The 12,888-nt window shown below is 42.5% G+C and overlaps 1 protein-coding gene across 2 annotated transcripts in view; it reads left to right on the forward strand.

The window, feature by feature from the left end:
* Nucleotides 1-2,380, forward strand: part of ACBD4 (acyl-CoA binding domain containing 4) — a 30,023-nt gene extending 27,643 nt beyond the window's left edge. For both annotated transcript variants that reach the window (XM_069952725.1, XM_069952726.1), the window contains exon 11: nucleotides 178-2,380. In XM_069952725.1, coding sequence (XP_069808826.1) covers nucleotides 178-285 — 108 coding nt within the window. In that variant the 3' untranslated portion in view covers nucleotides 286-2,380. The remainder of the gene's footprint in view (nucleotides 1-177) is intronic.
* Nucleotides 2,381-12,888: the final 10,508 nt, after the last annotated feature.

Raw genomic sequence — 12,888 nt, forward strand, 5'->3', positions numbered from 1 at the left:
TGCTACACACACACACACACACACACACGGACTGGTCTCCCGCATTGTGACATACATAGGGGCTGTGTCTGTGACTAGCTTTAGCAAATTGGACACGGTAAAAACATTATTTTACAGCAGATATTTTTATAAGTATTTTGTAGCATTACAGCATGTCTGCTTTGTGTCACTTCACAGAAACAGCGACGTCCTGCTCTGGCCAAGTCACAGACGTTTCTGTTCATAGTTATCTGGCCATTCGTGGTGCACTGGCTGCTGCGCAGGTTCCAATGGAGGAAGAGATGACATGTTAGTGTTGGCCCGTGTCGTCCCCTGTACAGAACTATATCTGGAGTGGACAGAATGAATCAGATTGTCACCGGCTGTTTTCTAGAGGAGACAGCTGCAAAAAAAAAAAAAGAGAAAAAAAAAAACATGAAGCGTAGTGGCTGGTAAATTTGCTGCTGTATCTCCAATGGGTTAATCCTCATTTTATTAGTCTAATACTGCCTTGTTGATTTAGGAATTATATCACATTGTTTTCATTGCCTCCGTGAATGATAATCTGCTCTGTCCTGTCTCCTGCTCATACACCCTCCAGCACTGCCTGCCCTTATAGCTGATAAATAGCATCTTACCCTTAAGGGAACGCGAGCAACAAAGGTGCAATGCAAATAAAGACAGATAGTTAGCATACAAAGTGTAATAAAAAAATACTTTGAGGGACCGGAGAGATACACAGCATTGGCCAATACAGGAGAATGGGATCTGGATCTGGGCAGGATTGGAGAGCGATACATGGAAGCAGACAAGGCAGGACAGCCAGGCACTGGTCCGAGCAGGAGTTGAGGTCACGGGGTGTGCACAAGGCTGTGGAAGCGTGCAAGGGCAAGAAGGGGGACTGGAGGCACACAAGGGCAGGAGGGAAAGTTGTGGAAGTACGCAAGGGCAAGAGGGTAGGCGGTGGAAGTATACAAGGACAAGAGAGTAGCAGCTAAAGCATGCAAGAGGAGAGAAAGCTGAGATGCACAAGAGGAAGCGGGGAGGATAGACTGTCACTAGCACAAAAGGGGACACTGTAGTTGCCCATAGGTGATAGGCGGGGCTGGAGGCACACAAGCGCAAATGGGGAAGCTGCTTAACCTGCTGTAAGGGCAAGTGGGGGTGCCACAGGGGTCTGCAACAGCAAAATGGGAGGTTGCTGGGGAAAGAAGGCATGCTACAAGCAAGCAAGGGCAAGTGGAGTGACTGTAAGGGCAAAAAGTGAGCCTGCATTAGTAAACAAGGGTAAAAGTGGAGGCTGGGGGGGCCCAGGGGCAAAAGGGGAGCCTGCAGGGATGCATAAGTGCAAGCAGGGTGGCTGTGGAGGCACACAAGGTCAAAAGGGAAGGGGCAAGGGGGCATGCTGCAGAGGCAAGCAAGGACAAGTATGGAGGCTGCTAAAGCGTGCAAAAGCAAGGGGGGGGGCTCTGAAAACACAATGACAAGAGAGGAGTCTGCAGGGGGTGCACAAGGGCAAGATGGGAGACTGTAGGGTGACAAGGGCAAGAAGAGGCTGTTTATGCGTGCAGGGGCAAGTGTAGAGCTTTCGAGGTGCACAGGGGCAATAGGCAGCGGCATGGAAGAGCAAGAGAGAAGACTGCAGGCGCATGCAAGGGCAAATTGGGGAGTTTGCTGAACAAACACAAAGCACGTGGGCTGGAGTAATGTGCCCTTCCCACCGGACAGTAGTAGATGTATTTAGGGCTGGTAGTCTCTTTTCATATAATATATACACTCTGCCTTTCTTCTCACATTGCATAGTGCTTCAGTAATAAAACCAAAGTAAATGATCCGCTTTCTCTGCTTGTCCACCAAGGGTACTCTGTGCATGCCAGGCCAGAAGTGGGCAGTACCAGCAGCACATTGTAGGATGGCACTGATGGAGGACTATGCCTATCACTGGCATAGTACATTACACAAGTGCAGGACATGGTCTCCCTCATTTCCCTGGACTGTAATAGAAAGAGGTGTTTTAATGTGAGATATATGCATAGACTGGCTGCCATACAGTAAGAGCTGATTGTTTCACAGCAGCCCCCCCCCCCCCCCCCCCCCCCGGCCTGCAGCTGGCATACGTCAGTAATATAATAAATGTATATTATATGTACTGTACCTATGAGGCATATCCTGGGATAGAACAGGAATGAAGCAGATCATGCTGCCACTGGCGCTACCTGTCACTGCCCAGCAGTGCGCTAAGAAGGGACAATATATATTTTGCACCATTATATGCGAATCCTCAATTACATTTAATCATTCGCCTCCAGCCTTGTATAAACTGACCTAGTTACTGATTATATTGTATATTGTAAATCAATATTCCATCTACCTGCAGAAATAAAAGATGGTTTGGATCTGACGTCTCTTTTCATGTGCAGTCATCAGCCTTAAGGCCCTATTCCACCAACAGATCTGACAACAGATTATCTGCTAAAGATTTGAAGCCAAAGCCAGGAGCAGACTATAAACAGAGAACAGGTCATAAAGGAAAGACTGGATTTCTCCTCTTTTCAAGTCCACTCCTGGGTTTGGCTTCAAATCTTTGGCAGATAATCTGTCGTCAAATCTGTTGGTGGAATAGGGCCTTTATACTGTATGTGGGGGATGATAGCTTGGGGTGGGGCATAGTTCTATACAGTATAATATAGTGGTCACGGGAAGGCAGGGCATACTGGGAGTTGTAGTTTTGCAAGAGTCAAAGAGCCGCAAGTTAGGAAACACTGCTGTAGAGGCATCAGGCTGTCAGGGCATGCTGGGGGTTGTTTGGAACATCGAAAGTGTGCTACAGGTTAGGGAACACGGCTCTACGTGTTACTGGCTGTCAGGGTATGCTGAGAGTAGTAGTTTTGCAACAGCTGTGGAGTCACAGGTTGGAGAACAAAGCAAAGTGGGAGAGACAGGTTGGGGAATACTGCTCTATATGCTACATGTCAGGGCATGCTGGGAGTTGTAGTTTGGTAAAGCAGGAGAGAGGTTGGTGAATACTGCTCTTAAAGCTACATGTCAGGGCATGCTGGGAGTTGCAGTTTTTAACAGCTGGAGAGCCAAAAGAATGGAGAAGAAAGCTCTAAATCGGGGATGGGGAACCCCAGCTGTTGCAAAACTACAATTCCCATCATGCCTGGACAGCCAAAGCTAAAGCTGGAGGAAATGGTGTTTTTATTTTCAGCCTGACACAGGGCTCTCTGCTGCCACCTCTGTCCGAGACAGGAACTTTCCAGAGCAGGAAAGGTTTTCTATGGGGATTTGCTGCTGTTCTGGACAGTTCCTGTCAAGGACAGAGGTGGCAGCACTGTGGCATACTGGAAAGAATACACCCCTTCCTGTAGGACATACAGCAGCTGATAAGTACTGGAAGACTTGAGATTTTTAAATGGAAGTAAATTACAAATCTATATAACTTACTGAAAACCAGTTGATTTAAAAGAAAAATATTTTCGCCAGAGTATGCCTTTAGCTGTGTTGTGTCTGGAGTTTCAGCAGGATGTTGTGCTCTTCATCCAGAACTTTTAGCAGATTCTTTATCTGTAAACTAGGCCTTAGTATGTGTTCGGGACATTCATATACACACTTGGCATGTCAATGAGTCCCTCAGGTGCCATGTAACATATATGACAACCACCTGCAGTAAGACTATACAGATGAGAACTAAAGAGGCCTCTGTGATACAGCAGGCAGGTACGGCTCTTCTTCCCTTATGCGGGGACGATCCCTATATAGGGATTTTTGGCTGTTTTGCCTAGAGCTGGACATGGCACAGGCATTTTTGCACCATTTACATTTCAATAGAGACTGTCAATGTTTTTGTTTGTGGTTTCTATGGAGAGCACAACTGACTACTTCCAGGGTGGGCGGCTGGGATTTGTAGAGGTGTTGGTAACTTTCTTTAGCACATAGAATTTGCTTGTTCACACACAGTATTTGCGGCCTTTTTTTGCAGATCTCATATCAATGTAGCTAAATAACTGCACAGAGCATCAAATCTGCTGCGGATCCTGTACGTGTGAACGCACCCTCAGGGGGAAAAAATGTTGCACCTATTTCAGGTCTTAGTAAAACAACTCATCAAAATACTAATACTATGTGTGAATCCAGATATCTATAACTATGGCTGATCTGTGGGGGTCTGGTTTCTGGGACATACACAACTGCAGCTTTGTTTGCATGGCAGCCCAGTTGTTGTGTTCAGTGGGAGTCCAAGTGGTTGGATCTCCATTAAAGTCATTGTGGGAAATCCTCTTTAGGGTTCATTAACACTTAAAAGGGGTATTCATTTTGTTTAAAATCAACTGGTTTCAGAAAGTTATATAGATTTATAATTTACTTCTAGTTAAAAATCTCAAGTCTTCCAGTACTTTTCAGCTCCTGTATGTCCTGCAGAAAGTGGTGTTTTCTTTTTAGTCTGACACAGTGCTCTCTGCCGCCACCCCTGCCTGAGACAGTTACTGTATAGAGATTTGCTACTGCTCTGAACAGTTCCTGACATGGACAGAGGTGGCAGCAGAGAGCACTGTCTCAGACTGAAAACCCCACTTCCTGCAGAACATACAGCAACTGATAAGTACTGGAAGACTGAAGATTATTACATTGAAGTAAATTACAAATCTATATAACTTTCTGAAACGAGAGTACTACTTTAATCTGCGACAGACTTTGGCTGCGGATTTGATATCAATAAACAGTTAATCTGTGGTATAAATATAAAGCTACTTCTGCCATGGTGGATTCTGTCAAACATGTCCTCATACATGTCCTGTCCTCTTAGTGAAGCCAGAAGGTGTTATGTAGATTTACACTTAGAGTGATGTCATCTTCTCATGAGTCACGGAGGTGATTTTTCTCCCCTCTTCCCCTTCACATCGATAGGGAACTTTTGGAATGTATGTAATATGACAAACAAGAAAAGTAGTAGAATTATTCATCAGCAGCAGACGCTGGGCAGAGGTTCTCTAAATGTCATCACTGTTATATCCTGTTATGAATCACACCCACATAAAAGGTGAACGGCAGCAGAAAGCCAAGTTTGCAAGTGTAATATAAGATACGTTCAACGAAATACTGAATTAAAGGCCTGAGGGGGCGGAGCACAGGAATTCTCTTTGAATTTTCTAAAATCCCTTTCTCAGGCCCCGTCCCCTTTGGCTTTGCACTAGGTAGGACAAGGTGTAAATGTTATGCCTGGACATTTTTCTCTTGGCATTTTACAAAAAACGTTCACATATTATAAATTTTGATTGGTCAAGTTCTGGGTGATCACTGAGTGTCTGCTACTCTCTCTGGCTGACTGCGATCTCCATCTCAATGCAGGTTACAGTTTCCATTGCCTTACAATACAGACCATTTTCCATAGTTAGGGCCAATTCACACTAAGGAATCAGTGCCGAAATTCCGCTCGGAACCCCCGCCCGCAGATTGCAATTCTGTAGTGGCCCTAAGATGGGAAAAATGGGGAGAAGAGAAGTGAAGCACTTAGCTGAATGCCTCTCCTGGCTCTATCTAAGGCTTTGTTTACAAAACTGGCGGAACCTTTGGCCCTCTAGCTGTGGAAAAACTACAACTCCCATCATGCCTGATCTAATGATTGGTGGGCATCTGGACAACTGCAGACTGCAACTAACTAAAACAAGTCTCTAGGACAGGGATGAGGAACCTTTGGCCTTCCAGCTGTTGCAAAACTATAATTCCCATCATGCTTGGACAGCCAAAGCGAAGCTTTGGCTGTCCAGGCATGATGGGAATTGTAGTTTTGCAACAGCTAGAGGGCTAAGGTTTCTCATCCTACTCTAGGACCTGGCTAGTTTTTTTTTTTTTTTAAAGCAACAGTGCCTGTTAAAGTGAGCTGCAGCTGCTGACGGTGGAAACAATGAGTGCATTTACATCTGTGACCTTTTAAAGGGTTCCTTATCTACCTTTCTTATCACTTAAATTCAAACGATAAAACGATTTTTCACACAATGATCTTTCAGTGTAATAGGGCCATTCAGTGTACCTTACAGCAAAACCAATCTTAAAACAAGTTGTGGCGACGGAGTTTTTAGTCTGTATTCACAGCTTGCGGTTTTATTGCAGTACTGTCACAATACCGCAGTAATTTTACTAAAATTACACAGTACTACGACAATACTGCATTGAAACTGCAATGTGTGAACACAACTATGCAGATTGTGACAACAATAATAATAACAATAAGCTGATCACAGATTCCAAGTAGTGATCAGTGGTAAATTTCCCTGTAGCGCAACCACAGGTGAATTCATGAATTACACAGTTCCCAATTAAATAAAAAGGCTGTGGGTGTAACAGATGGTTGAGCCAAGTCCTCCGCAGCAATAGATAGATTAGGCCCTCTTTCTCTCTAGCTGATAGATGAGGGTCCTGAACTTAGGACCCCCACCTCTTATTTATTCAGAATTCTATTTTAGGGTATCTTCAGATGAGTTTTCCTAACCAAACAATTCCTTTAAGGGGCCAACACTGAGTAAATGCAGCTAAGGCCATCCTCACAATACAGCGCGGCTGACAATGAAGGCCGATGTGGCACAGGAAAGGTTAAGTACACATGAAACAACGGAAAACATCGTGATTGGCCCTTCTGCTCGTCAATCACTTGCAGGCTGTTTAGTTCTGCCCCCTATCATGTGCAATACTACAGGAGGAATTGAGAAGAAGTTAAAGGGGCAATGACACTCACCAAGACGCACAAGTCTCATAAACAGAACACTCCCATAGATTATCCCTATAATGTAGAATAATAGAGCGTTAGTAGTGCAGAACCTGTACGGAGTGTATAGATATCAGGAATGAGATGGCCTACAAAGATATGTGAGGAATGACGGAGATTATACTGTATAATGATTTACAGGTGGTAATTACATACTGCTATATACTGTCATTGTGGCTTATGATTATATTATTGATTTTATATACTCTCTTTAGTATATACTACATATAGGAGCTAGTGATGCATCCGGACAGGGAGAAGCAACCTGTGGTGCTCCAGCTGTTGTAAAACTACTACTACTCCCAGAATAACTGCATTTGTACAACAGTTGATCTTACAGGGGTGTCAAACTCAGGCCCTCCAGCTGTTGCAAAACTACAATTCCCATCATGCCTGGACAGCCAAAGCTTTAGCAAACAAGGCAATAAACATAGTACACTACTATGGCTCCCTACGGCTTCTGGTCTCATATGCGGCCATACATAGATGTATTGTTCCTAGAGGGAACATCATCATAATGCAATGCTATATGGATCATAGATGGGAACTCAAAAGAGCTTTACGGGTACAAACACACACACCGTATATGCAGCAAATACGCAGCAGATCTGCAGCAGATTTGATGGTGCAGATTTGATGCTGTGTTCAGTTATTTAGATCGTATTTGCTGCGTATCGCAGCAGTAAATACGCTGCGTATGCGCCCTGTGTGTTTGTACCCTCAGGGTGCGTTGACACCTACAGGATCTGCAGCAGATCTGATGCTGTGTTCAGTTATTTAAATGAAATCGGCAGAAAATCAGCTGCAGATCCTGTAGGTGTGAACGCACCATCAAGGGGTTATCCAGCACTACAAAAACATGGCCACTTTCTTTCAGAGACAGCACCACTCTAGTCTCCAGTTCAGGTGCGATTTGCAATTAAGCTCCATTAACTTCAATAGAACTTAGCAGCAAAACCCCACCCAAGCTGGAGACAAGAGTGGGGCTGTCTCTGGAAGAAAGTGGCCATGTTTTTTTAGTGCTGGATAACCCCTTTAATATGCATGGCTGTAGTGGGGGCCTGATATCATGGTAGGATTGCCAAATTGCAAGGACCATGATGTATGGGGAAACAGGGTATCGGACATCCGAGTGACCATTGCAAAAAAGTCCAATTTAGTACTTTCAGACCCCACGTGTAAGGCTAGGGCTGTACGGCGATGTCACTATGTTATGCAGACAGGATAGATTTTTTGACACTACAGGGTTGCGATCATGAACAATAGTGCATCGTAACAAGACTTCATTCTCTTGAATCAGTGGCGGAGTTGAGCAACATGACCTGGAATCACCATGTGGCTCTGGGGGGTTATTAAAGGGGTTATCCAGTATCAGGAAGAAACAAACAAAACATTGCTACTTTCTTGTAAAAATGGCGCCGCCTCTGTCCTCAGGTTGTGTATGGTATTACAATTCAGCCTCATTCATTTCAATGAAAACCTTACCTGTATAATCCCTTAAGATGTCCATTATGCACAAGATTTATTGGTCAGGGTCTGACTGCTATGACCCACACTGATACTAAACGCAGAGTAAAATTGTCCTCTTAGTGGCAGCACATCAAGCAATGTATCATTCACTCTCAGTGGGACTAATGAACATTTCTGCATTCAGCACTTGGCAATTCCCATAACTTCCAAAGAGAATTGAGCAGTGGTCAAGCATGTGTGCTGCCACTCCATTCACATGGGGGACAACCGACCTTCACTCTCATGATCAGTGGGGGTCCCATGGTGCTGAGGGGACAGAGCATTCCCAGAATCTTCGACTTGGCTATATATGACCTGCAGTACCATTAACAACCTCTAGACGTGTGTGTTGCTGTTTCAGCTAAAGAAAGACATTATTTTCTTCCCTCATACAATGCCTTTCAGACGGTCCTATACATTAGGCTAGGTTCACACCTCGTTTCCTCCTGTTCTCTGTATATGTCAACAACCTATCAAAAAGGGCTATGTACATTTAGGGCCCTTAGACACTACGGAAATCGCACGATAACTTGCCGCAGATTCTGTGCATGCTCCCGCTTGAACATCTGGCTGAACATAGGCTTCATTCTAGGCTCAGGCGAATTCCGTCGTACGCCCAAAGAATTGACGTAAATTTTTTGGGCGGACAGCAGAATCCGCCTGACCATAGATTGGAGCCTATGGTACTGGCGGGGCGAGCGATGGAATCCGCGGAAGGTTATTCAAGCGATTTCTATAGTGTGCAAGGGCCCTTATACTGCTGGACTGAAAAGCGTGTCTGTCAGTCCTTTCCCTATTTGACAGGTTGCTGATGTATACAATGAACGGACAGGAAGCGTGGTGTGAACCTAGTCTGACCATAGATAATAGCGGTAAGGATAGGTTTACGCTTTGATAAGACTAAATTTATATGTTGACATCTCTCTATGGAGAGAAGCCGAAAACCCAGGTAAAGGATGGTTTTTAAATTATATCTAGAGTTGGAATCCTGCAGTATTACCAGCTCGTTACTTATACGTCATGGACACAGATAAGACAATGTATCATGATTATAAGCCTGGAGAAATGGCCCAAGTTTTATTATGGTCATCACATTTTATAGACAGATAAAATATAGGGTGGTAACAAATGCTAATAAGGCATAGATGAGGCGGTGCTAGTGATTTCGATATTCAGTCATGCGCAATGGCATCTATATTAGTATTCATTATTATTATTCAAAAAGGTTAAAACAATACATTCTGTACAAAGATACTTTTTCATGAATCTAAGAGCACAATGTAGTTGTTTTCCATAAATTGTTTATAGATAGGAGTCTCTGGGTCCTTGGGGATTGTGTCTACAAATGATAACTTTCCAGGAGTTAATCTCAGTGACGTGCTTCCAGCATTCCTCTTCTTCATCCAGAACATCTCTCTGTCACCCTCTGATCATCTCCAGTCTCTTAAGAGGGCAATATATATAGGTGTAGTCATATAGGTACGGTGCAAGTAGGTAAAATCCCATAATCTGGCCTTATCATTCCCCCATTTGACATCCGTGAAGCCTTGGACTGGAATCACTGTGGTTGGTACATAGCCAGAGGTTCCAAAGATACTGTCTGAGCCGCGGGTTGCTCAGGGGTCACATCTTCTCCATAGGGTGAACCCATCCTCCAAGTACTTGTCCAGCATCCAACCTCCAGAAATGTCCAGGCGACACAGATTCAAGAGAACTGATAACAGAAAGAAACATAATCACGTTAGTTACCTATATGATGGTAGACCTTCTTTTTGTTCGTCAAGGTTTTATACGAGAGAGAATACACATAAACAGTTTTACTGACTAACAGATCAGTATTATGCATAAGACCACTTGGATGAGACCCTGAAGGACTCCCATTAGTTTATGGGCATCACCATAGGATAGACAAAAATAGTACCATACGTTTTATTGAAAGTTATAGATGGCGGAACAAACTTATAGCAGATGCGATAGGAAGATCTGCAATAACCGAAAGAAAATACTAAACAATGGGTGAGTCTGTACAGTATACATCAATATACAGCTTAGTTACAACAAAACAAATAAAAGCTTATTATCAATACCCAAAATAACATATATATATATATATATGACAAATACCTCTCCGGATTTTATCAAAATAACCAAACCTTATTGTCTTATCACTGTATATAACAGACGTGACTCTATAACAAGGACTCTACCACTTCGGTATCATGTGGGTATTGGAAAGTCACAACAACTAACTTTAAAAAGTTTCTGAAAAGGGAAAGTTTAGATGTGAGCAAATCTTATCTCATGGCAAAAGCAAAAATAAAAAGTTGATTGACACATAAACTAAAAACAGCATAACAGGTAAATGCAATAAAATCTCCACAATGTGAACTACTATGTAACCACTAGATTCACTTATAATAACCAGATAATGAATTCACACTCGTCAGTATGAGATCTTCAGAATTTTCCACTTCTTTTTAGTCTTTTTTTACTTCGTTTTGTACATAGAAAACATCTTTATGATTAGATCACACAGGCCTAATGACTGGTCTCATGGTCCCATCTCTTACTGTACATAATCATATAGTATAATACATACACCAATAATATGAAGTAACTGGGCGCTTATTACCGATATAATATTTGGATCCTACTGAATTGTCTCTTGTTTCACTGAGATCATCACATATTACACATAAAATAACCACCATAGAAATAAAAGCAAAGTGTAAACGATACATCACCTAAGGTTTCAAAGCCTTTTTATGAGAATAATATATATCATATGATCCTTTTTGTAATAGTAGCATTGGTATAGATCCTTTATCCTTAAACCTATCTTTTGACTGACAGGCCTCTTTACAGACACTTGGACTCTTGGCCTCAGTTATATATAGGCCACTAGTATCACCTCAGACATTGGCTTTGTCGTCTCCCATAGTTTTGTCTGACCTGTAAAGAAGACACCAGTACAGACAAGGACATACCTATATAGGCCACCTGCGGCAGGTGGATGACGTCCACTTACATTCCCTGAAACAGGCAGGAAGATGACAGACTATGCAGACAGGCACTTTACCGTGTTACTTACAGCAGGTTATGACAGGTGTAGATAATACAGCCGTACACAACCCTCTCTGCTATATTTGTTGTCCCCTGGGCCGCCCAATGTGAGGATACTACAGCACATTACACATGGCTTCCTTCTGCTGGTTTTGTCAGATAACTTACAGTGGGATACAAGGCTGTCGGCAAATAGTTATTGGATGCCATCTTTACCCTGTACCTCCTCTCCATCCGCTGGTCTCACAGCTTGTTGCTGATTGTCTCTGGAAAAGACTTAAAAACAAACAGATCCACATCTCCCCCTCCACCTGTACACTATGTACGGTTACCTCAGGAAGGGACTGGAAACATCTCCCCATTCCCTTGTACGCTGTTACCTTGGGAAGAGCACAGAAACCACAGCATCACCAGCTTCATCCATCATCCATCACCCTTTAGGCTTCAGGGTTTGTCTGCGTGAACGTTGCGTCAGCCGCTCTATGGCAGCTTTTCTTCTTCTTTGAACAGTTTTTTTTTCTACAAGTGTTTTTGGTAAGCCCAGGGACCAAACAAATCTCTAATTTGCCAATTAACCCATAATAGTGGGCTTCATATAGACATCTGCACAGTTACCTTCAACCATCCTACATGTCTCAGTGATTGTCCTCACCTCCAGCTTATGGCAGGAGTGGTTTCTGCAGTGGAACGTCACACTGCATGGTGGTCACCATATATCCTTGCGTCTTGTGTCATCCATCTTTGTAAAGTCTGGGATAATCTACAATAAAAAACTTTTAAACTTTCATTAATATTTGAGCTTTCAATTACATTTTTATCTTTCACAATTTAAAATATCAAACACAATAAGTAATAAAAACATCCTTATTCAAAAATAAAAAATTTGTACGGTGTTTAAAAATAAATTTAAAATATCAAAATTGGCTACTCCATCAAAATGGGCTGCTCCCATTTCCATTCACCTCTATCCCCTCCCCCATTTGAATCTACATCAAGAGGCAACAGAGATGCTGGATTCAATGCACTTAACACAAAATATATATTGGGGGCATAAGGAGTGCAGACTGGAGCCATGGATATGGGTTTGGTTTTTACTAGGGATAAAAATACATATATATTCATGAGCTAGTCTGCCATAATCATCACAAAACTGTTAACCCTAAAAATAAAAACATAAAAAAAATTAAATGAATCCGCTGAAATGAATATTCCTTCAATACGCTGCTCTTATCAGTAAACAGAACGCTCTGTGCCTCACTTCTAACCTTGAGCAGTGAGCAGTAAAATCATAGATACAAGAGTTAAAACTTCTTGGAAGTTTTTTTTTTTTTTTCTAACATCCTTGAAGTTACAGAAGATATCAGCGCTGTGCTCTTATACACCAGACTGTAACCTTGGACAGTGGCACACATACTTATAACTTAGTAGGAAAAAAAAAAACAATTTGCATAGAACTTATTAGGATAGATGTGTACACATATATACACATATATATATAAAGACTTGTTAAATAAAGTTACATAGAAATATATATTACAGTAGTAAGTTACTACTCCTTAGAAATATATATATTT

This window comes from Dendropsophus ebraccatus, chromosome 14, assembly GCF_027789765.1.
Source record: "Dendropsophus ebraccatus isolate aDenEbr1 chromosome 14, aDenEbr1.pat, whole genome shotgun sequence".
NCBI lineage: Eukaryota > Metazoa > Chordata > Amphibia > Anura > Hylidae > Dendropsophus > Dendropsophus ebraccatus.